Raw genomic sequence first — 26,237 nt, 5'->3', positions numbered from 1 at the left:
CCACTGACTACAGAATTAGGTAGATTAATTAACACCTGTCCTATAGCTGTAAGAAGTTGGTGCATACAGCGTGGACTCGGAGTCTATGCCAGACCACTTAAAAAGGAACAGTGTGGGGTTCAACTTCTGGCCCTTAGACATTTTCATAAATTAGAAATATTGAGAGCCAGCCTTAGTGCTCTGTCCTCACTAGAGAGCCGGATGGTTGAATGGAGTTGTGCTGGGTGATTTGTCTGGATGGCCCATGTTAACGATGACAAATGAACTTGAAGACAACTGTTGAAAAAGCCTGGAAGGCTGAGTTCTGTAGTTGAAATGTTCTGTCAAATTTTAAAAACTCAGCTTAAATGCCAGCAGTGCAAATCTTCTAGAAGGCCACCGGAAGGAAATTCCTGCATCTCCAGATAGGCTGCGTATTTGTTATTGCCATTAATTGGGTCTGTAAATCATGTGGTGAGAGAAGAAAAATCTTGGGTGGTGGGGAAATGACTGCCTATTTCTTGGGATAAGTATTTACTAAACATTTCAAGTCAGTGAAATGACAAGTTGTTGAAACGAAAGGACTAAAGGGTGTAGAGTCACACGGGGACCTTTTTTTGTGACCCTGATTTTCCTGATCATGCACAAATTCCATCTCTTTATTCCCACCAGTTGAAATGCTGTATTTAATTTGTTTAATAATATTCACGAGGAAGACTTAGTATTCCTCACATGTCATCCTCCAAAGTGAATTGGTAATGGTGTTATCAGAGTTACTCCATCATGAGAAATAAACCAAGTCCTTTTGCTGTTGGAGAAAGGCTGCCAGGCATTGTTTACCAGACACTCAAGGTCAGAGGGCAGAGTCAGAAGTACACTTGGAAGCAGTTTGAAGACTGTGACATACTGCCTTTCAGAGAAGATCCCTGCTGGATCTTTCCTGGGTAGGTGTCTAATATTGTAATATAATATAATTGGATTTTAATTGCAATCTGATTTTAGTGTGTGTGTTTCTGTTTGCTGCTGCAGAAGGACGATGCTCCAAATGAAATTATACGGTACCTCTCCCAGGGCAATTTGTTCTCCACCAAAAATGTACTGGGAGAATAAAATGCACGCTGTGTTGTTTGCCTTAGCTTAAAGACTTAACAACCTAAGTCATTTTATTCTTGGGTGTTTTATCTTCTTTTGTGGTTCACCCCAGCAGCGCAGCCTGGTGGAGAGAGCATGGGCTGCGTTGCGGGCAATGGAGTTCCAAGAGTGACTCTGCTTCTTCCCAGCCTTGAGTGCCTGGGCAAGTTACTTAGCCTCTTAAAGTTTCAGTTCTTTTACCTGTAAAATGAGGATACGCAGTTTATATCAGGTGTGTGTATGTGGGTGAAGGGCGGTTATGACGATTAAATGGAATAAGTCATGGAAAGTATGTATCTGGCATGTGGAATAGAAAGTGACTTTCTGGATAATGGTAATTTTCGCATTTAGTATTCTTCACTGTCCCCATATAGTAATTATTGAAAAAAAATTTTGAGAGCCTTTGTTGATTTGAAGATAGGGAAAATCAAGGTCTGGCTGTTGACTGGAGGAGTGGTGAACGATAGCCAAGATTAATTCCTCATAGCGTCAGAAGAGGGACTATCTAAAGAAAAGTGACCAGAAATCTTCCCAGCTCTCATTACTCAGCGCAAAACTATAACTTAATGTCATTTCTTGAGGTCTCATATTACATTAATACTGGTGTCAACTGGTATTACAGTATGGCTTCCCAATGTGAAATTTTGCTTTTTTGGTTTTTGTGCTACAGTTCTGTGGCCATTATAGTATTGCTCACAGTAAATGTGCCAATTTTTCACTGCCTTTTAGCTAATTGATTTTTTAAATTGTGCTAACGGCACTGATTTTATTCAAATCAAAAGCATTTGATATGGGACTTCCCTGGTGGCGCAGTGGTTAAGAATCCGCCTGCCAATGCAGGAGACACGGGTTCGAGCCCTGGTCTGGGAAGATCCCACATGCTGCAGAGCAACTAAGCCTGTGCGCCACAACTACTGAGCCTGTGCTCTAGAGCCCACGAGCCACAACTACTGAGCCCTTGTGCCACAACTACTGAAGCCCGTGCGCCTAGAGCCAATGCTCCCCAACAAGAGAAGCCACCGCAATGAGAAGCCCGTGCACTGCAACAAAGAGTAACCCCTGCTCGCCACAAGTAGAGAAAGCCCGCGCACAGCAACGAAGACCCGACGCAGCCAAAAATAAAATGAAACAAAAAACATTTGATAACCGGGCTTGAGGGAAAACAGAAATTTTAGGTTCATCCTTGTTGGCAGTTGTGATTCAGCTAGGAGGAGAAATGGGGAAGGACAGAAAAAGAAGCAAAATTTTAACAGTATTTGCTAAAGAAATCAGAAGCATTGTCAATTAGAAAACTGTTCATAGAAAAAATAATTGAAACAGTATAATAAAGCTATTTTACTCTAATCTAATTTTTACAAAAGAATATTTGGGATAAAATAACATCATATCCATTGTAATCTAATAAATGGAATGATTTGCTATATAATTGAAATAAGCATGAATTCTAACAAAACTAATAGACCTTCTGTGCCCACTTGTTTGAACGCCATTCAGAATAGTAGAATATAAATATCTCGTAATCTAAACTGCTCTGCAGATAAACAATACCAAAGTCCTGAATTTTGAAATTTGATAATACCTCTCTACTTGTAATATCAAGAATATTACCAAAACTCCATTAGTTTACATATATATAGGGTATTTAATAACTCGTTCTGGCGTTTCCTCATCCTTTTTGCTCTCAAAAGATGTGCTTTTTGCAAAAATGTGATAATTGGCTTTTGCTACGAATACTAACATTAATAGATGTAAAATATGACATTTAGTGAGGAAAAAGCAGTTTTATATTTTATAGCCAATTAATTTTCATACCACCAATGCTGCAATAATAGGAAGAGTTGATAAAGATTTTTTAAAATTTGATTTATTTTGATTCTCTCTCTCCCACCAATCCAAACACACCTTTTTTAGGGGATGGGTTGTACAAGGAAAGGTAACAGTGTTAACTCCTGCTGTGGATTAGATGCTGGAAAAAAGACAAAGATGATAAATAAAAGGAATAAAAAGGTATTACAGTCTTAGAGTCCTGAGTTCAGCATGGAAAATCAGCAGTCACCTAGTGAAGTGTGATCTCCTTATCAGATGGGGAAACTGAGGCCCAGAAAGGCATTCCTTGTTCTTCAGAGTCCTGAGGCTCATTAACTGCAGCACCTGGGTTAGGATTGAGTTTTTATTGCTCCTGGGCCAGATTTGAAAAGTCATTAGGGAAAAGTGATGCTGAGGAGGGGAACAAAAAGAAAAAGAAAGTTTAAAAAAAATGGTTGAATAAATGCAGACAGGGGGTTGCTTGTAGTGACCAATGTTGGGAACTCCAGGGTTTTTCTTCTTTTGTGATTCTCTGTCCAGAAAGCCATGTTCAAGTTCAGCCTTCTTCTGCTGTTGATCTTGCTAAGCTGTTCTATGAGAAGCCAGACGTGTGTGGCCTGTCCACCCTCCACTTTTTTTTTTTTTTTTTTTTAAAAAGCACTTTTCTTTTTTATAGCTACTTTATTTATTTATTTATTTTATTTTTGGCTGTGTTGGGTCTTCGGTTCATGCGAGGGCCTTCTCCAGTTGAGGCAAGTGGGGGCCACTCTTCATCGCGGTGCGGGGACCGCTCTTCATCGCGGTGCGCGGGCCTCTCACTATCGCGGCCCCTCCCGTCGCGGGGCACAGGCTCCAGACGCGCAGGCTCAGTAGCTGTGGCTCACGGGCCCAGCCGCTCCGCGGCATGTGGGATCCTCCCAGACCAGGGCTCGAACCCGTGTCCCCTGCATTAGCAGGCAGACCCTCAACCACTGCGCCACCAGGGAAGCCCCCACCCTCCACTTTTAAGTGGGCAGAGAGGGTGCTGAATCGGCATCCACGGCAGGCAGGCGCCTCCCCGTGCGTGCATTTTGTTCCCGCCTGGAGGTAGACTGCAGTCAGGGTCCACATATATGGGAAACAAAACCTACCAGCATGAATTATTATAAGCTGCCCCCACTAGAATATAAAAACAGTATTTTCCCAGTGTTGGCATTATCTCTGAGCCCTGATAAGGGAATGGCTTTAAGGAAAAGGAGCTGATACCTTAGTGGTAGAGGTTGCCAAGCTGCATAATTGACCAAGAGGTGGGAGGCTCACCTTGGGGAGCAGGGAGGGAGATGCGCATTGAAGGGAATCGACAGAGCCCCCGTGGTCCTGGCTGCTTAGGGATAAGGAACCTTGCACTGGCCTCCAAGGGCTGTTCGCTTGTACTTAAGGAAGTCTGAGGCCTGATAAGCATTTTATTTAGTAGAATAAGAAACTTCAAGGACTTGGAAGCAGTCAGAAGTGAGTTGTTTCTGTCTTCTCACCAGCATCCTACCTGGAGATGGCAAGTGCCTGGGAAGGTTGGCCCCAGGATGGAGGGTGTGGACAGCCTTCCCTCTTCCCCAGGCAGAGGTGGACATGGGGGGGCGAGAAGACATTTTAGGTCAAAGGCATGCTGCGAAGTCTCACCTAGGCCAGAGCAGTGCTTCTCAAACTTGCCTGCGTATTACAATCACCCCAGGAGGAGGGGAAGGGGCAATTAAAAATCCCAGTGCCTAAGCTGCCCTCCAGACCAGTAAGAATCTCTGGAGGAACTAGGGGAGCTGAAGCACCAGCATTTTTTAAAGACTACCTAGGGACTTTCAATCTGGATCTAAGTTTTAAGAGCTGGGGGACTAGAACATTCCCAATCTGTAGATAGTTTTATCTGAGGAGTTTTTGAGGGGGGAATCAGTTGTCTTGGGCCACAGGAAACTTTTCAGAGGCTCTGCACGCTAAAGTGGATTAGACACACGGGTTTAGCCCAGGAGAAGGAAGAGGAAGAAGAAGACACAGACAAGATGGCATCTACCGTCATTATTTGGGGTGGTGCCCTAGCTACTCTGTTTTGGTGTACACTGGTCTGTGAGTCAGTGAAAGCTCTGTTCCCCCTGCCCCGTTTGCGCGTGCATGCGAGCACACACACACACACACACACACACACACAGAGGCAGTTAACTGAGCCGTTGATGTATTAAGAAAGATTCTCACTACCTATATAGGGTGCACCCTGCCCCCCAACCCCCCATAATAGAGCAGAGCCACAACAGAGGAGTGGAGCCTCAGGAAAGAAGTCTCATCATGAGTCGATTAAAACCCCAGCCTCCTGACCTGCAATCATAAGTTCCTGGCCCGGGGAAATAGCTCTCTAATGGGCTTTAGGCAATAAAGCAACAAGGTTGAAATTGAGGTTACATTAAAGCCTAATTTTCTTATGAGGAAAAATGTGCAAATGAATATGAAAGTGATGTACCTTTGTAATACAGCTTCTTGCCTGTGCCCAAACATCCTTAGCCTTTTGTCTCAGTTTTCTCAGTACAGCATGTGCCTGAAGCTACCCGAATACATTTTACCCAGTAATGCGGTCTCTCTTAGCTGGGGCGTGGACAGAGAGGGATGTTTTAGCTCCACTTGGGGTGATTCAGGACTAATGAAGCTTGGTGCAGGTAGGGACGTCTGCCTGGCCACCACACACCTAACACAAGCCCTTTACTGGATACCAGAGGACGATTCCAGACGCATGGCTTTAAGATCTGCCCCTGACTAGCTGGGTAGGCTTAGGAAAAATGTCACACTATCTTAGCCTCAGTTTTTCCACCTGAAAAAAGGGTTACCCTCAGTAGGGTATTTATGAGATATCTGGGAAAGGGCTTGAAGCATTAGAGCCACAAATAAAATGTAAGTTATGGCTTTATTAGATCCAGTTCTGGCCAGGAAGCCAGCTTTGTAACCTCAGGCAAATCATCTCACTGTGCTGAGCCTGGTTTCCTTAGTTTTAAAGTCAGGAGTTTGGAATGGACACCTTTTAATATGTTCTAGCTCTCTATATAGTTCTTGTGTCTGTATTCTAAGGAGATGGTGGGTGTGCAGGTTTCTAAAAGTGTCCTTTTTCAAGTGCATCTTAGTTCTCAATGCCTCTCTTCCCCTCTCTGTTATCCATTGTGAAATTGTAGAAATAGAATGGGAAGTGACGGAATAACATGGAATAAAGGCAGCCAGAACTTTTCAGCTCAAACAGCAGAGTTGGGCTTGAGAAAGAAGGAAGTTGTGTGAGTGCAGGGAACTGCTGAGATGCCTTTTGGAAACACTGTTTACTCTCCTGCAAGCACTGAGAAAAGTGATCCAGAAATACCAAGTGAATATTTTTCCTCTTACATGTGCTGCTTATTTCCCTGGTGTTTCTAGGCTGTGTTAGCCTTTATGCTTAAGCAAACCGTCTTACATTGTCCAGGATTTCATACACAGTGGATGACATTATGCTATTACCACTTTTAATGTTGCAATAATGTTTATAACCTGCAGTATGTCTATGGATCCTTATTATAACTTCTACTTGGGCCTTTTTTTTTTTTTTTTTTTATAAGAAGTCATTTTTTTTCTTTTGGCAGCTACATTGCTAGGGGCTTTGAGGATTTCCTTAATGCCATCACTCAATGGGTGTACATTCTGAATTGTCATTTTCTGCTTTTGTGCAGTTTCTCCTGTTCCTGTGAGCTTCGTTAGCTGCTCATGCAGAATATGACTCTTTGGAAGTCTAGATTGCAGGCAGCCCCAGTGATGCCCAGAGCCTTGTTAGGAGGGCATTTCTTCTTGCCCTTGGCATGACAGATTGGAGATTCTGGTGCAGACTGAAGCTGAAATGAATTGCAGAGATGAGACCCCAAAGACAAAGAGACATGCAAGTGGCTATGGGCTTCAAGGAGCAATTTAATCATTGCTGACTTCAGGTTTACTAGTTTGCAGAAATAATAATTCCTGTAGCAGCAAAAAGCTCCTGCTTTAAGAAGTTGTTAGAGCTTGAGTCAGAGTGGTGGGCTCCCAAAGTCACCTGATGGTGTTTAGTAAATTCTCTTCGGAAAGGATGCATGGATCCCTCAGAAAAAAATACACATCCCTGCACCGCACACAGCCTCCTAGTTCTGCTTCTTAAAGGCTGTGTGCCCTTTGGGAAGAGAGTAACTTCTCTGAGCCTGTTTCCTCATCTGTAAAATGGAGCTCTAACCTATTTATTTTACAAGGTGGTGTGAAAGGATTGAAGCTAATGCTTGTTTAAAAAATCACTAAAAGGACTCCCAATGCATTTTATTTTTATTAATTTCCTCCTAGCAGATAGTGGAATGTAAGGCTTTGATTCCTCTTAAAAAGATTTGTGGCCTTTAAACAAGGGGATTTAAAAACATTTTTTTTCCCCTAGGACAAGGGTCTTCAGCCCCACTTTTGCATATTCCATTGTGACTTAATTGGTCTGGAATGGGGCCTGGGGCTTTTAATTGTTTTGAGGTGTGATTTAAGACAGTATAGTAGGGACTTCCCTGGTGACTCAGTGGTTAAGAATCTGCCTGCCAATGCAGGGCACATGGGTTCAAGCCCTAATCCAGGAAGATCCCACATGCCGCGGAGCAACCAAGCCCGTGCGCCACAACTACTGAGCCCACACCATAACTACTGAGCCCACACCACAACTATTGAAGCCCGCGCACCTAGAGCCCATGCTCTGCAACGAAGAGTAGCCCCACGCTTACTGCAACTAGAGAAAGCCCGCGTGCAGCAACAAAGACCCAACGCAACCAAAAATAAATAAATTAATTAAAAAATAATTTTAAAAAGTATAGTACACAAATCTTTAGTGTATGGTTCGAATTTTTACATAGGAATACAGACAGCCATGTGCTACCACCCATAACAACATGTCGGACATTTGACATCTGTATTTTTTTTCTCCAGATGATTCTAATGGACAGTCAGGGCTGAGAACCACAGCCCAAACAGATGGCCCACCCACACTGGGTCTGACACTAGCTTTTCTTCCCTCCTCAAAATGTCCTGTGTGTTTTCACACCCCAGTGCCCATGCTCTTCCCTCTCATCTTCTGTTTCACAAAGCTCTAGTCCCACCCCATCCATGTGCCCCCAGCGTCTATACCCTCCTCCTTTGTTGCTCCCTGCACTTAGTGCTGCGAAGCGTGTGGGTAGAGCTTGGTGCTAGGAGCTTCTCCAGCACAAAGACTGGATTTCTCTGGCTCTTCATATCCCCAGGGCAAGCTCACCGAGCATGCGTGGAATAAATGAGTCGACCCTGGTACAATCCTATCATCCTGGCCATTTGCTTCTCACCACAAGAATTAACTGTGATGGAAGGGGTTCAGGGAACAGGTGCAGTTAAGTCTAATTTTTTATTGTGGCCCTCGTGGCCAACCTGGGAGCAGCAGTGGGGCAAGCCCTGGTCACAGGCGACTTCTGAGGACATCTCTGGGAGTTGTCCTGTCTCTGGACAAGGCCATTGCTGGTCCCTGCGTTCTGATTCATTCAGTGGCTGCTCTCCCTCCTCTGTTCACTGAATCTTCCCAGACTTCACCCCCAATTTGTGCCGATATCCTGTGTTTACAGCGTCTTCCAAGCACCCCAACCCTCCTAGATTTCCTTTTTTCTTTCCTGTTTCCTCTTGTATTTCAAGTCCATATCATGGTCGCTTATGACAAGCTTGTCAGGGCCACCTTCATCTCAAGTGAAAGATGAACTGAGTCTTAATACCTGTTCTGTTCTGTCTGCCTTGGAAATAAGTGGAGAAAAGTGTTTCAAAGATATTTGGGGAATTTAAAATGTGGATTTTATTTGTTTACTTTCTGATGTGTTTTTATGAACAACCACCAAAAAAAGAGAAAATGACTCCTCCCATTTTTGGCAGGAGGAGTGTCATCCTTGAGAAGAGTGTGATGAAAGAAAAATGCCATCTCCCACCATCACCCCCACCCGGGCCTGAGCTGCTCTCGGACCTTTCTTCCTTTGCAGTCTTCCCCAGCTCTCTGGGCCCTGTGTCGAAATTTCCTCATCTGTGAAATGGAGATGTATAGTCCTTTCATTTTAAGTCCTCTCTAAAAACAGATAAGATTGAGAAAATCGGCTGAAACTGGACTTTTAAAAACCCTCTTGCAAATCATATTTGGATGTTTTCCTTAATAGCCAGAGACGCCAGAGAACTCATTCATTATGCTGCCACTTGCTATTTCTCACCATGGAAAATAATCCCAGTCCCCCTTTTTTGTGCTTTAGTTCACAAGGCCCTTTTCCAGGCTTTATCTTACAAGAGCCTTACAACTGGCCTGTGAAGCCGAGACAGGGCAGGTATTAAGGCTCAGTGGAGGTATTCCCTTCTTTAAGAAACCTTGAAACCCTGACATTCCCCCCTCATCACCACCCACTTTTCTTCCTCACACTTCTCTGCCTATCTTTATCAACATACCCACCACATTGTAGGATCATCTGTTTGTATGTCTCTCTCTCCCCTGGACTGTGGGCTCTTTGAAAGCAGAGACCATCTATCATGTCGTTATAACCATGCCAGTGTCTTGCTGTCAAGTTCAGTGTGTCTTCTTAGTTGAATGAATGAAAGAAAGAATGAATGAATAAGGTTGCAGAGTTCCACTTGATATCCTGAGACCAAGCAATTTGAGGACATTTCATCTATTTCTTCCATATGATTTTTGTGGCTGTTTTATTGTGGAATTTTGAAACCTTTTTTGGTTTTTGTTACAATTTTTTTATTGTTGTATTTTGTAGAATCAATCATTTAGAAGACCTACGTTCTTATTTTGATGGTTTATGTGATGCTTCAAAATACAAAATTCGGAATTTCAGAAGCCTCAGTACAGTAGGTAAACTGCAGTTGACTCTTTTGTTAGTAAATGACTTGGAAAGATTCAAGTGATTTCAAAATTCAGCTTCCCAGTGTCTGAGAGAACATTCCTCATACACACGTAGCAGTCAAAACAATTCTATAGGGTATAAAAGATGAAGTGATAGCATTTCTATTTCAAATTAAAGTTTGCTAATTCTATAAATGAGAAAAGGTTGAATAATGGATGACAAAATATTTTTAGCAGGAAAAAATTTACTTTGGGTGGCACTTAGGCATATTGTATTTTACTAATGTACAACATATGAGGCAGTTGATAGGAATAGAAGGAACCTGGATTAAGATAAAGAACTCTTTATTAACATTTACACACTAAAGTGGAAAAAGGTGTGTGGATGTGAACTTAACGAAATCATGGTAGATAAAGAGGAGAACAGCATCCTTGAATGGTTTTATTTTGGATTTAGTTACTGCCATTAACAGGATATTTGTGCCTGCAACCTAGTGGGGTTTGATTTTGTTTTAATCTGATTTGTTGGCTGAGGCAGTTACCTTGTTTAAAAAAAAAAAAAAATATATATATATATATATATATATATATATATATATATATATATATATATATATATATATATATATATATAACTTTTAACATCCAGCTGCTTTTCTGAGAATTACCCATCTATGAAGGAAAAAAAGAGGTGGCACCATTAACATTTATGAGAAACAGACTTAACATTATCACAAATTATACAGTAAAGTATCTTGGCCTTGGATTGAAAGGTGTGTGTTTGTCTTTGAAGCTGATGTATTTTGACAGCACACCAGGAGGCAGCTCACTCTGAATAATGGGCAAGATGAGAGCCTCAGAGGGAAGAAATCACTCCCTTAAGTGAGCGTAAACCAGATAGGGGGTAAATGAACTTCCCCACCTGGACACATCGCAATTTTAGAAGGACTGATCACGCAAGAAGCTAGTGCTCGCAGGGACCTAGGAGCCATTTAGTTATATCTTTTCTGTTTACAAATACAGAATCTTGAAGCTAGAAAAATAATTCTTTCAGCTTTATCCGGTGTGACAGTGGCAGAGCCTTCACGGGATGAGCACTTTGTTTGAGCTTCACATCCACTCCAACCGGAAAGTCCACATTGCAGTGATATTTGTAATCATCTGGGTCATTTCTCTATTTTACTACCTCGTCATTGCAGTTTGCCTCAAAGGAATGGCCGCTTGGTGTGGGAAGTCTAGGAATGGGGTGTCTCGGGGTGGGTGCTGGTGCTATGAGGGCTTCAGGAGAAGAGGCAACGTGGGGATCCTTTTACGGGCACTCTCCTTTTATTCTGCTGTTACCCTAGAATTTTCTTTTCTTTAGGCCAGTGGTGCACATGGCCAACCCCTATCCTGTAGTGTCTACACCTAAAATGCTAAAATCGGAAGCACAGTTTGGCAGTAAGTCCGATGACTTGCTCGGCGGGGAGGTCATCTCTCGGGGGTGCCCTATTAATTGACATTTCCATATCCACCATCTTCATTCCAAAGCCATCTTACATCACACTTGAGTGATGACCGCAGACTTATCCCTAGTCGTCTTGCCTTTCCAATTCGTCTTGCCCATTATTGCTAAAATGGTTCATTCTCCATCAAGACAGTGCTTTTGAGAAAGTGTTGAAGGACCAGCAGAGGGTTCCTGTGGGTTGCCTACAGAGGTGTTTTGCCAATGGTAGGTCTGTCTTTGACACTGAGCCCCCCAACCAATCTACCTTGTGTTCCCTACACGTGGCTCACCCTTCTCCACCCTACCCAAGTAGCTTTCCTCTCTGCCAGCACAGAACTGAGCTCATGACTCCCCCATCAAGGAAGCCCCTTCATTGATAACTTCTTGGCTTTTTGGCCCATGGGTGGTCCTGGCGGAATAAGCACTGCATCATTCGGTTCTGGAGTCCCATTCCTCTTGTGGTGCTGAAATTGCTTCTTCCTTCCCAAGGTTCTTGGGGGCCAGCTTGTCTCCCAAACCACGTGGCACCTGAACCAAGTAGCTTTTCTCTTCCTGTCACACTTCTCTCGGGAGGCTGACTCTCTGAGACTGGTACCCTGTGAGGGAAAACAAGCCCATGTAGCGATGCCATCTCTCTCTAATAGAGAGAAACCTCACTTCGCTCTGTAGCCACAAAAATGTGCTCTTGGCTTTGTTGGAGGGTGTCTGTTTTGGAAATTCCATGGTCAGAACCAGCAGAGCCGTGGCAGGAGGCCGTGTGGTGTGGCATGTCCAGGATCAAGTGTCCTGTCTTTTGAGTCAGCCAGGCTCCCTTTAAAGCCAGTGGTTTGCTGAGAGATCTTGTGTGGGTTTTTATTTTAAATGGCGCCGTTGAATGTGGCTGGTAATGTGCATTTCGTTGGAATATCCATTACAAAGGCTTCATAGTGGAGCACCTCCCAGTAAGAGGGGCCAAATTAAAAGAGTTGAAAGGCAACTCCTTCCTGCACTCCGGAGATATGAAAGGGAGCAGTGTCTTCACTGAGCCAGACCCAATATTCCAAACCTATGGGCGCTGGATCCCTACGGACCTCAGAGTCTTCACTAGGGATGTGGGAATCCATACACCTCTCACCACCAAACAGTACCTACCTACTCATTGCACACACATCTTCTGTGCTATTCTTTTGGAAATAAATGTAGATGGTCTTGGGATTTATAAATACTTAAAGCTGTGCTAAATAATTTATGAGAGTTTTTAATTAATGGACTAAAATGATAATGATGTGGGAGTTTACATAATATTTTGTCATAAAGGAGTCCTCACCCCCCTCTGGGAAAAGAGCCAATGTACAGAGACCCTGGGGGTTGTCTGTGGCCACGTCCCTGTGGACAAACATTGGCCAAGACTGTTAAGTCAGAAGGGGTAAGCCTGCTTGGGCTGCGTGCTGTGGGAAGAGCAAGGTGTAGGGCTAGCTGTCCACACAGAAAAGCCATTTATTTACATAACCAGCTTCATCCCCGGAGGGCTCACAGACCAGCAGGTTGTTCAACCCTTTTTCAGGTGTAGCCTTCTACAGAATTTTCCCTGGAGGAATCACTGGTAAGTTCTTTCAGGCAACAGAGGTACGTGTTAACGCCCAATTTTTTTACTCACAGCAAGAACCATTTTAGTAAATATGGATGTAGTGAAGAAATTGGAGAACCAGCCCTAACAGCAGGACATTTTTTTTTGCTGAAGATGACATTCATAGAATTGCCCCCCTCCTTATGGAACAGATGCTGATGGGAGTAAATTATCTAGTCTTTTTCCCCACCGTGTTTCTTAAAGCTGAAACTTACCTGAGCACTAAATGAGTTTGGAAATACGTGCCAGCCGTGCAGTAAAGCTGAAATTTCAGGCCTTTGTCACTTTCTCCAGAGTTCACTTGGGTTTTGGGGAGAGGGAAGTGGTGACATTGAAGAGACAGCACAGTGACATCAGTCTCCAGGCGTTTCAAAAAATAAAGGTCTCTCGTCGCCTCTGCGGTGAGCCCGATTTTCAGTCTCCGCAGTTAAGTTTAAACCTAGAGCTGTGTTGGCCGCAATAAGAACTTTGTGGAGTGACATTTCTGTTTTAAGGGCTTCTGTGGAGACCGTATTGCTGGCGTAGGAATTTAGCTTCGTGGGGCAGGAAACGGTTTCAGGCCCTGGTGAGTAATGTTTCCCTATTTCAGATGGAAAAACATTGAAAATCATGATTTTGGCCCTTCAAGAACAGCTATTCGTGGCTACGACGGTTAACTCTGTCTCTAGTTTTGCTTTGGCAACGATGGCCAATGTACCACAATAACAGGGACTTTGATTTTATGGCGCTTGACATTTTAAAAGTTGCCGAAGTGCCTCACAAGTTAGTAAGCGGACCAGACCGAATACACCTTCTTCTGTGTGGGGTCTCAAGAAAAGGTGGAGGTGTTATGTGTGTGTGTATATATGTATATGTATGTGTGTATATTTTAATATTATAAATTATATTTATGTATTATCAATATTATGTTTAGTATTTTAATGTTATATGAAATATTTTAAAGCAGGCTCAAGAATTCCCTAGGTAGACATTTTAAGGCCCTGTCTGCAAAATGTGGATTTGGGAATGTCTACGGGCATCATAGGTACCTGGTTTAGGAAGAGATGACTGTGTTGGTTCAGCCCAGTTCCCCCCCACCCCCCAAGAGGACTGTGACCTAGGGCCCCATGAGTAACTGTGACCTAGGGCCACAGGAGTAACTTGGTCATTTTCACAGTATTGTTTTGTTGTGCCCAAAGAATGGGCTTTGTGGAAGCAAAGAGCCGCCCATAGGATTTTTATGCTCCTCTAAATTTCACCCTCAAATCTACGTGAAGGGTTATAAAGGCTTACTCTCCATTTCTGTACTTTTCCTGCCCCAGACAGGGAATGACCATTTTGAGGATGTGTGTGCTCCCTCATGCGCACACGCTCTGAAAAGTGCACGGTGACGCAATCTGTGTCTCTACTGGTACCGTTACTCAGCTACATGTTGAATCCAGTGGCCTCAACCTCCCACACCTGGCAGAAGCCGTACATAGAGGGCGCTTGATAAATGAGTTGAGTTGAATGAATGAGTAAATGAAGGCACAACAAATATTAGTTGAATGAATGAATTGATTGTGCAGAGCATATTTAAAACTCATAATCCTCAGGAAGAGTTTGCTTAATGGCATGCCAAAGGGATTATAATTTTTTTTATCGTTGCCTTTTATAAAATTCACTCATTTGCATTGCATATTAAGACTCATTCTTTTTCCTTAGTTTTTAAAATTTTCTGTCTCTGATAGCTAAATGAAGATAAGGTTTATGCTTTCACCAGAATATGGACATACTTGATAATATCCTGAGAAACAAGACATAGGTGAGAATCTTAGTAGTTCTCTAAGGCACACTTACCTTGTGCCTTAGTGACAGAATTTCTGAGTTTAATGAGTGCTAATTAGCAGAAGGAAGAGATTTTATATACGTGTGTGTGTATGTGTGTGTGTGTGTGTGTGTGTGTGTGTGTATAACAAACTTGACATGAATAGTCACAACTCAAGAACCATAATTGAATTAACAGGGTAAAAGTTTATTTTGTGGTATTGCCTTCAATCACCAAGTCAATGTTGAATAGAAAGAAAATCTCCCTCCTGAGGTTTTCTTCCTCCTTGAGGAATGCACTCTGGTAATTTTCAGAGATGTGCAAAGGAACCAGTGTACCAGCTAGCAGGGCTGCTCTCCAGAAATCTCTGCTTCCGTCTCAAAAGAAGAGAGACCAAACTCAATCTCTTCTATTAACTACCTGAAGTTCTGAGGTTGAGGATGAGCTTATATACATTCTTCTCAAGAAATTACATACTGCTACTGTTTCTTACCTTAAAAAAAAAAAATCAAGACTGGCAAATCATTCAGCTTTCTTCATTTCTTCATCTCTAGCCACCTCTAGTCTCACCTCGCCACAGACTGTTCAAGCCCACAGTGCTCTCTCCTTCCTTCAGGGTCCACGCTGCACAGTCATTCAGTCCAGTAACATTTATGGAGGCTTCCTGTGTGTGAAGGCAAGACACACAGAAGCAAATAACTACACACATGTGATTGACAGTCTGTTGCACAAGTAATTTCAGGAATAATGCCTCTGTAGAAAGGAGGTACAGGGTGCAAAGAGGATGGGGATCATAGGGCGGACACTGACCCACTTGGAGGATGGGTTGGTCAGGGAAGGGTGCCCAGAGAAATGACATTGAACCTCAGACATGTAGGGTGGGTGGAAATTAACCAAGGGAAGTATTAGGGAATGAGCATTCCAGGACTTAGAGAGGATTCTGTTCTCTAACCATCAGCCCTACCAACACATGGGATTATAAAATTATAAAAGATAAGGTACTACTCACTAATCACCTCAGTTGCAGGTTTCTTATTTTCCCATAGGAAATAAATAAATATCAAAGAATGAAGTAAATATAATAAGCCACTCACATTAATATAAGTGTATATTAATACTTACTATGTAACAGGCACTGTGTGCAACAACCCTCTTAGTCAGGTACTATAATCGTTCCCATTTATAGATGGAGAAACTGAGGGCTGGGCAGTTAGATAACATGCCCAAGGTCCCATAGCAAATGAGTGATGGAGTCAGAATGTGAAAGCTGGGCAGTCTTTTTCAGAGTTCATGCTTTTAACAGCTGCACTGTTCTGTGTGTGCTGTAGGCAAAAAACATCTCATGTTTCTTTTTAGGTTTGTAGTTTCTAATGCAGTGCTAAGTAAATCAACCCCCAACAAACGCTTACCATTTAATCAGGTTAGATTTAGTTATCCCATTGCCAAGGAGTCTTTATTTAATTGAAAACAAGACGGGCTGGAGAAGCGCTTGCTGATTGAAGCACGTATTAGCACAGGCAGTGAGGTATCAAGAGACTGAAACCTCCTGATTTCACATCGCCACTTGGCCACTTTACCTAATACTAGAACAAACTTTGTGGCCTTTTTGTGAGAACTTTCATTCATTCCTCAAATATTCGTTGGGTAACTGCAGTATGCTACCCACTGTTCTAAAGTACTGAGAATTCAACAGTAAACCAACCCTGCCCTTGTGGACCGTTTATACTGATTACCTAATGACGTGTCATGTGTGCAGTGCCTCTTACTGGTTATCTGTTACTTTTATTATTTGGTGCTTCTGTTTAGTGCTTTTTACAGGCAGTAGTGGTACATTCCTAGTTTTTTTGATAAGACACGTCAAATGAGAGGGCAAAACTGGGTTTATAGATGCTGATGGTAAATTGGATCATACAAGATGATGATGGTGGTTCTTTGGAGGTCTTCATCATGATCACTGTTGAATTCATCATACAACAGTTGGCCTCAGTTTTTAAGATAGCCGAAGTGTTCTCTTTGGGCCTTAGACTAGCATTTTGATACTATGCATTTTAGTAGTAACATTTTGGTGGTAACAGAGGTCTACCCCCTTTTTCTGTAAATGGCCAGATAGTGAACATTTTAGGATTTGTGGGCAGTGGGGTCTTTGTTACAACTCTGTCCGTCGCTGTAGCAAGAAAGCAGTCATAACATGTGAACGAATGAGCATAGCTGTGTTCCAAGAAAGCTTGTTTATAAAAGAAGTCATTCAGCCCATACATCATAGTTTGACAACCTCTGTTCCAGAAGGAAGTAAAAATTGTTAGTGATAGCATTGTGGATGGCATTAGTTTTTTAAAAGAAAAGAAAATGTGAACTGACATACAGAATAACATTGACTTACGTCAAATTCACAAGATACTCCTTAGATACTTTTATGTTTGGATTCCACTCTTGATGGTTTATTTCTTACTTTGCCTGACCTTCTTTCTTGATTGGTTTAAGACCAAGACCAGTATAAGGAAGATGTTTCAAGAACCCGGAAAGGACATCTCTCCTGGAATAGAACCAGAGTTAAACTGTCCCAGGGGATTTATGTTGGGTATAAGAAAGAATTTTCATCAGTGAAGACTTTGCAATAGATTTAAATAGATTACTGAGGTGGGTTATTGCTGAAAAGGCTTTTCCTTCTCTAGACATTTAAAATTCTAGATAGGGCCCACTCTGGCAGCTCGTCAACACAATTATTAATCACTCAGTGATGAAAAATCTGACTTTCTCCTTATCTTATCTGAGATGGTTAGTTCCTGATCTGGCCAGAAGGCTGATGGTGGATGAACTTAATGGATTGTATGTTCTCCCTGGGCTTGGGTGATGAACTTTATAACATTAGCAAACTAAGATGAAGTCTCACTGAAGTATAGTAAGGGAGAGGAAGCCGCTCTGAAATAGAGTAAAGGAAGCATTTTCTAATGACTTTCATGAAATGAAATTTTATTCAAGATGCCGAAAGTGCCACAGGGTAATGGGACCATGACCAGCAAACACCTATGTTAGATAAAAGCAAACTTAATTAACATATCAATAGTTTGTAGATCTTAGGTGCTTCCAAAGTGCTGGAGGGTGTTTGACAACTTTTTTCTTCCCTATAGCTCTTTTGCTTTCTGTTTGAAGAACTATTTTAAACAAAGAAAACCCCTGTTCCAATCTATTTTGGTCTCAAGGATGTCTGATTTAATATAATTTTCTCACGTTCCTACCAACTTGCCCAAGGTGAGGAATAATTTATTTTGTTAGAGCAAAAGAACAAAGAACTTTTGGGGAAATGGAGAATAGTGGGCTTCTTTAAAAAAAAAAAAAAAATACTGTAGTTCTGAACATATTGGCAAAACTGCCACTTACCATTTTTAAACCTCTATATTCTTATGGTCTTACTTGCATTCGGAGGCCTTTGTGAATTTTTTCAAATAGGCAGTCATGCAAAAATAGCTCTTGCTCTATCACCGGTCTCCTGTGTGTTTAGATTTGGTTGATGGGTGTATTAGGAACAAGCAGAGCAGAGGTGATTCCAGCCCATTGGATACGGCAAGTAATTACTTCAGCGATTTTGGAAGCAGTGAAATACACGCCCACTTGAGAAATAAATGTAGCCAGGGCCAAGGTGGGCAGATGCTGGCTGTTCAGTGACCATGCTTCGAAGATGTGTGTAGGAGGGGAGCAAGGCTTCCAGGAAGACTCAGTACCTTCTTCTGGGATTATTAAGACTAAAATGAGTCTGAGGAAGGGACCCGGCACGTAGCTCCTTTTCCATAAAGGTGATTTTCCATCCTTACCCCATCTTTCTGCTTTTAGGTGCTCTTAGGAAGACTTACTTTGATTCAAACAAAAAACGCATTTGTTTTAAATCCACTGCAGAAGAATCAAGGGCCCATGGCCTCCTAGAGTTCATTACCAGATGGGAAAAATATATACTGAAAAATAGTGAAATGAGAGTTATGGAATAAAAGATGACTGGGTTTGATAACATGGGCCCTGATGATATTGAGTAGTAAAATTGATATTCAAAATATAAAAAATTTTTAAAAGTGGGGCATAGGGGAAGATGGAACTGGTCCAGAATGGTTAAGGAAGGCTTCATGGGGGAAGTGTGATTTGACCAAAGCCTTGCTGGGTGAGCAGGATTTGGATGAATGGGGAGGAAGGGGATCACAGGTGGTGAGAGTTGAGCTGTGGAAAAGCAGACATGTATTGTTCTTTTTAAACTATTGACTGGGGACTTTCCTGGTGGCGCAGTGGTTAAGAATCTGCCTGCCAATGCAGGGGACAAGGGTTTGAGCCCTGGTCTGGGAAGATCCCACATGCCGTGGAGCAACTAAGCTCGTGCGCCACAACTACTGAGCCTGCGCTCTAGAGCCTGTGAGTCACAACTACTGAGCCCGTGTGCCACAACTACTGAAGCCCGCACGCCTAGAGCCCATGCTCTGCAACAAGAGAAGCCACCACAATGAGAAGCCCACGTGCAGCAATGAAGACCCAACGCAGCCAAACATACATATATACATACATACATACATACATAAATAAGTAGAAGCAGTGGGATAATATATTATAAAAAAGCTATTGACTGGTGTTTGATAGGACTTAACAGATGCTTATGAAATGAATAAATTATCCTTTTGATTTTTTTTCTCCTTTGGGCATAGCCTATACCACCCCACTTAGACCTGATTTCCATACTGTCTCACATGATCAAGGCAAATTGTCTGTCTGGCTACACTGTTGGTACCTTGTGGGAAAGGCCCATGTTGAGTATTTCTGCCTCTGCTAGGGTTGAGTGTGGAGCAGATGCTGCCTGAACACTCCTCCTCAGTGAACAAGATGGCCAAAAACAAAGTGTGCTGAGCCTTGATAGAAGCTAGGATTTTGCTGGGCACTTTGGGAAAGAGATCTTTGTAACATGAGTTGCTTTGCTACCACGGACAGCACACCTACCTCTAGGATCTGCATGACCCCCATGGAAATGAGCCCATATACCTATGATGAGTGTCTCCGTGCCAGCTAGGGAGAATAACCCTTGATTGTCCTGGAAACAGATTTTGTGTATGAACTTGACCCATGCTGCTTCTACAGTATGTCTACTTTTAGGCATGTGGACTTTGGTTTATGATGGTCTAACCTAAAGAGTGAAAGTATTTTCTTCACATGGTATAAGGGGGCTGATAGTTACCTAGTATTTACTATGTACCAGGAAATGTGCTGAGTGCTTGAAAAATGTCATTTATCTCTCACAGTGGCCTGTGGATATGGCATGTCCTGTTTTATAAGAGAGAAGTTCAGGGCATTGAAGTGGCATGGCCAAGGTCACACAAAAAGTAAGTAGCAAAGGCTGAATTTCAATCCAGGATTCTGGTACAGAGTGACGCTCTTCCCACTGTGTTAAACTGCCTCCTATGTAACTGTTTTTATGTAGTACATTTTTATGGGTTGACTAGGTTTGACTAGGCAGGGGGCGGGGGGTGGGGGGGAGAAGAGACCGATTCAGATGAGGTGTAATGAACTTGGTAGGAGAAGAAAGTACATTCAAGGGATTGATAAGAAATCATCTTGAATTCCTACAAGTTGGTGAGATTACAAAGGGTCCCGAAAAACTTCAGACTTCATGAAATGTCACGGGAGCTACTGGAAAATTTTTAGCGAGAGGAATGACGTGACAAAATAATGAATTAAACACTTGTTGAGAGGGGAGGGTGGGATGAATTGGGAGATTAGGTTTGACATAAATACACTACCATGTGTAAAATGGATAGCTAGTGGGAACCTGCAGTATCGCACAGGGAGCTCAGCTTGGTGCTCTGTGATGACCTAGTTGGGTGGGGGTGGGGTGGGAGGGAGGTCCAAGAGGGAGGGGATATAGGGATACATACAACTGATTCACTTCGTTGTACAGCAGAAACTAACACAACATTGTAAAGCAATTATACGCCAATTAAAAAAAAAACTTATTGAACACATACTATGTGCCAAGTTCTGTGTTAGATCAAATTGTACATTGTTCCTGCTCTCGTGGAACTTTTATTCTGGTGGGGAAGACAGAGTTTATTTAAATAATCTCATAAATACCATGTATAGTTTCCAGCTGTGGAACATGCTTTAAAATAAATGTATAAGAGCCATGAGAGGGTAAATGTGAGGCCTTCCCTAGTCTGAGGAAGTGACTTTTGAGTTAAGATCCAAAGGGATGAGAAAGGGTTAAGTAAGTGAGAAGAGCGCCCCATGCAGAGGACTAGGCTGTGCAAAGGCCCTGGGGCAGATGGAACTTGACCTATTTGAAGAATTGAGGAGGCAGCCTTCTGTGGGGGCCGAGTATGATGAAGAGGAGAGTGGGGTAAGATATGGATGGAGAGGTAAACAAGACCTAAGTCTTGTCAGAACCCTACAGACAATTGGAAGGCGTCAGTCTCTGCAGTAAGGTGGTTATGTGCTCCGAAGGTGGCAGTGGGTGATGAGCAAGGAGATGGAGGATGAAGATAAAGGTGAAAGCTGCTAGGGACTGGGCCCTGATACTTCCTCTGTTTCCAAAGAGAAGGCTGAACGCTGAGGCGCCATCCTCCTGTTGTGTTTGCAAGCTGTTGACACAACCTGGAAAGGTTAAGAGTTTTCAACAGACTTGTCAGAGTTTGTGTTCTATGGAAACTGACAGAGCTTACAGGCTGAGGGGCTAATTTTAATAGAAATAACCTAGGTGGGTTTGTTAATTTTCTGCATTCTCTCGATGACCTGTCTGCCTAGCGTGAAAGTGCTTTGATGTGACTAGAACAGAAGGATATTTTGTGCATAGCCAGCTGTGAGAGGAATGCCGGTTTTGCAGCGGAGAAGCGCAGGAAGGTGACAGGTAAGTGGTGAGAAAGGGGGTGGGGGGGGGATGAGAACAGGTGTGGCTTTTCCCACCTTCCCAAATGCAGCCTTGTTCGTCTGAGATACATCTTCCTTCCGCACAGAATTCACTTTTATGAACTCGGGGTGTTCAGAGTTTTAAGGAAATTAAACAACTTGGTGAATTGTTTTGTAACTGGCATAGTGTGAACAACATGGGAGGGGAAGAAATTCTCTTTTCTTTCCTCTGATTCACTGAAGTTGTTATTGTTCCCCTTTGGTTCCATAAAACTTGTGGTGCTTGCAGAGGGCGTTTTGGGTCCAAGTCTCAGGGCACATTCTGCCTGTGTAAATGGATGGGATGGGGGATGGCCTCTCCCCAGCATGCAAATGATCTTGGTGTTGCCTTTGTCCAGTTCTTTGCTGGCCACAGTGTCTGGGATCTGTTCTGGGGGGTGAGTTGCCAGGACAGTGTGAACGTCGTGGGAATTAGAATCGATCCCTGAGCCGTCTGTGTCCACTGCCTTGGGGTCTGTGAGCTCTCCCTGCAGTGGCACACAGTCTCTTCAGGGGGGACAGAGCCGGACACCCAGGAAGGTATGGGTTAGTGCCTTGGTGGTCCTTTTTGTAGTCCTGGTATCTGTGGTGGTGGTTGTGTTGCAGAGTCAGCTGGATATGGGGGAACACCCTGTTTCTGAGTGTCCCAGCGCCCTGTGAGGGCTTGGAGAAAGCCCTCAACCTGTGGTTGACATAATGTGAGGGGAAGTCATTACTCTCTCAGCCTTCAATTTACTAGGTTGGGGGTGGGGTGGGCACAAAGGGCCCCCCTCCCCACCGCGGCCAAGTTCACATCCAGTTAACTCTCAGTGATCAGGCAGCTGATGACCCATGCAGTCATGATTCCGGCTCCCCACCCAGTGCCCCCTGATGCTCAGTGCCAGTCCTCCCTGCCAAATGCCTCGGCCCTGCCCGCAAGGGGACTGAAGCTCATGTTCCGCTGTGCCTTCCCGGGGTTCGCCAGCACACTGCTTAATCCTCCTCGTCCTCCCACTCTAGAACCTCCTGTCTCCAGTTTTCCACGTAAAATCAGTGCAAGAACTTAGGGGCGAGGAAGATGTGAGGGTGTTTGAATGGAAACATCTCTTATATAGATATCTTTCTGCCAAGCATATAGTAGGCACTCAATAGTTTTTGCCTAGCTTGAATCCCACTGGACGTTCAAAATTAAGAGACATTACAAGTCAGAGATCACATTGATTCTGAGATAGAGGAATTGTGGGGGCGGGGGTCGTCTCACTGGGGCTTTGAGAAGTATCTGGTGGTCCCTCTTAGGAAAGCACCCAGTTCTTTAACTGGAGGAATCTGATTTTGTAAAATACCGTCACGGAGGGAAAAGAGTAGTCAAGCAAGGAGATGTTGAGAGAGGACTGTTTGATATTCACAGAAGAAAAAGTGGGGGCATCTTTCAGAGTAGGAGGTGGCACTGGAGAAGGGCAGATTGGGGGGTTGTAAGGATGAAGCAGTGGCGCGTGGGGATGCAGGTGCACAGCCAGGAAGTGGTGGGTGCACAGCAGAAGAATTTGGATCAGTCCCCCAGCAAGAAAACAAAACCGTGCTTTTGACAGTAGGGGCCATATAAAAGGGAAACTGGATATCAGAGGATGTTTTAAGAAGAGGCTTGGATGTCAGGGGAACGGAGCAGAGGGAATACAGAGCAGCCACTAAAAGCTTGGGAGGCCAGAGGTCCTCCGCTGTAGCCCTGACCGTGTGGGCAGCCAAGGCAGAACTCACAGTGGGAAGCAGGGCTTTTATTTTATTTTAAAGGAAGGATGTTTACAGGCCACTCAAGGAAGAGGAGAGAGTAGGTTTCACTGTCCCTGTGACATTGTGTAGTCAGTCATCGGCAGCCCTGAGCATGTCAAGTTGGTAGGGCTGAGGAAGGGGCTCCTTCCGTGAAAACCCCAAGGCAACTGTTGACAAGGATGAGCCCAACCACTTTCTTCAGTGGGACCAGGACCTGGACCAGGGTATGGGACCTTGTGATGAGGACTGGGAGAAATGTATGTGGAGCTTGTGCAGAACTAGGATCCAGGGGGACAACCTGGGGCTTGTTACCGTGCATTCCAACAAACGTATCCCAGGTGTGTGCTTGGAGGATGGTTTGGGAGTTGGGCCTACTGCCATTGGCCCTGGAGGTCTAGGTTAGCTTTGAGAATGAATAAACCCACAGACACACACTGTCTGCTTCACCCCCATATCGAATCCATCCCCCAGGACCTTGAAAGTTACTTCCAACATTCATACCAAACCCACCTACCATCCCCACTCTGCTCTTCCAGGGCCCTCGGGCCAGTCTCCCACTTTTGCCCTGACTCCCCACCTTTCCCTCCACCAAGACAGAGCAGGGAGAATGTTCTTTTTGAAATGCAGGTCTGGTTCTGTTCCTCTCCTGCTTGGAAGGCTTTCTTTTAACCTGAGGACAAAATTAAAAACCCTTCAACAGGTTTACAAAAGCCTTGCATGGATTTTGTTTTGTAATTTCAAAGGAAGGATATTTACTCGGGAAAAAGGAGGGGGGAATAGATTTTCACAATCACTCCTGCTTCACCTTCCTCTTGCTAAATTCTAGTCACATTGACCTATCAGTTTCTTGAATGTGTCAAGCTTTTTCAACCTCAGGGCCTTTGCACATGTTGTTCCCAATGCTTAGAAAACTTAATCTTTCTCCATTCTCCCTCCTCTTTCCCCCTGCTGCAAACCTACTCATCTTCCAGTCTCAGAATAAATACTATCCTTTCCTCAGTGTCTCATGGTTTCTCCCTACCCCTACATACCCTTACTTTTCCTTCATGTGTTTTGTCACAATTTGTAATTGGGTATCATTTGTGTGATCGTTTGTTCAGTGTCTTTCTTCTCCATTAACTGTCAACATCCTAAGAGCAGGGGCCATACCTGTTTTCATTCATCTCAATGTCTCCTGTGCACTTTCAGTATTGATTACGTGAAAGAATGAATGATTGAATATACTATAGCAGGTTGCTCTGTCCCTCTTGGTGCTTCAATGTAGATAAATTTAAGCAGTTATTACCTATTTGTTCATTCTACAAACATTTAATGAGTGGTGAGTATGTGCAAGCCAAGAAGAAGGCATATTTCCTTTTTCAGGGGGATTCTGATGGAAGTGACAGTCTTATAATAAGCTAATATTCCACACAGTAGAAGTGTTCTAGTAAAGTTACAGACAAGGTGGCCTGAGTGCAGTCTCTTGTGCTGGTCTACCAGGTAGGTTATTAAGTATAATTTCTGAAATTAAAGCTGGTAAGAATCGAGGTACCAGGCAAGTGATTAACCATTCCCAAATCTCAACAGACAGATATTAACCTAAACTGTAAGGAGTGTAAGATAAGCTGTGATCTATTTAATTGTAACATGAGGGCACGTGTTGGTGAGAGATAATGTGGTGGCTGATAAAAGGAATAATTGAGAACCAGAGCGGGAGAGAGCAGTCGTGTGCCATAGCCACTCACGCTCTGGGGGAGTGGAGACTCTCACTCCAAACAAACATCCGCTCTCTGGATACTGGTGGCCCTGCCATGGAGAAGGGCAAGCCATTCTGCTGCTTTCACGTGGAACCCCAGTTCCACCAGCTTTTCAAAATGCTGTTTCCAATTGGGAGACATTCAAAAATTGACCACTCATAACTAGGTGTGGTGGGGAGAGGAAAGGGGTGACTTCTGGCTCTTTTGAATTATGCCTGTGATTTAGGGTGATTGTGACCACATTATTGGATTGAGTATATTAAACATATTTTCCTCCTTTATAAATTATGTATGACAAGAAATAATAGTACTGAATCTAAGTCGACCATTTCTAGAACTCTCTTCACTAACTCTAGAAAATGACCTTTAGATAGTTACTCCGAGAGTATCCCACAAATGGGTTCCCTTCACCTAAGGGTAGAAGGGCTTGAATTTTTTTTCCTGACTTGATGAGTATTTCATGATAAACCGGTTCTGGCCCATTAACTTCATTTCTCAAAACACAGGTTTTAAGAGTGTTTCCTAAAGGAGTTGCCACTAAAAATGGAATGAATTGAACTTGCTGGAAATAAAAATAGATCTGAACATGGTATACAAACTTGATGAAAATAAGTTTTTTGGATTTTTTTTCTTTTGGCAGGGGGTGTGTGTGTTTTAGTTTTGAAGTAGTAACATTTTAATAAATAGCAACCAACATGTGTCTGATTAACAACAGCCTCATATCCGAGAATTATTAAGAATGCCTGTGAAGTATGAGCCCACGTCCCTCATTCTCCTTGAATCTTCCCTAATTTATCTAGAAAATTAAACAAGGGAGGTAATGTTCCAAGAAAGCCGTCCCCTCTCCTGTGGGGGAGGAGGACAAGATAGACTGTCCTTTTGGAGATAATTGAATGAATACACTATAGCAGGTTGCTCTGTCCCTGTTGATGCTTCCCTGTAGATAAATTTAAGCAGTTATTATCTATTAAATTTGTTCGTTCTACAAACATTTAATGAGTGGTGAGTATGTGCAAGCCAGGAAGAAGGCATATTTCCTGTATATGTAGATAGATTGATGCACAATGAATTTGCCCAAATCTGCCTGTGCAGGAAAGTTGGGAACCAGAAGCATCGTGGAATTCCGTGTCGTAAGGTGTGGTCTCTCATTCAAGGAATGTCTGCAACGCCTACTCCAATCTGAGTAA

General features: G+C 43.2%; 1 protein-coding gene across 3 annotated transcripts in view; it reads left to right on the top strand.

Annotated features, from left to right (window-relative positions):
• The window catches only part of RORA (RAR related orphan receptor A), a 729,602-nt gene that overhangs the window by 101,678 nt on the left and 601,687 nt on the right, over positions 1-26,237 (top strand). Inside the window, exon 2 of one of the 3 annotated variants that reach the window (XM_082388123.1) lies at positions 19,930-20,010. The exons of the other annotated variants lie outside the window; for them this stretch is intronic. Within the exon in view, the coding sequence (XP_082244249.1) occupies positions 19,930-20,010 (81 nt within the window). The remainder of the gene's footprint in view (positions 1-19,929; positions 20,011-26,237) is intronic. 3 annotated transcript variants of the gene reach the window in all.

The sequence above is a fragment of the Balaenoptera borealis genome (genome assembly GCF_965194805.1).
Source record: "Balaenoptera borealis genome assembly, chromosome: 3".
NCBI lineage: Eukaryota > Metazoa > Chordata > Mammalia > Artiodactyla > Balaenopteridae > Balaenoptera > Balaenoptera borealis.
This window is presented reverse-complemented; position numbering and strand designations above follow the sequence as displayed.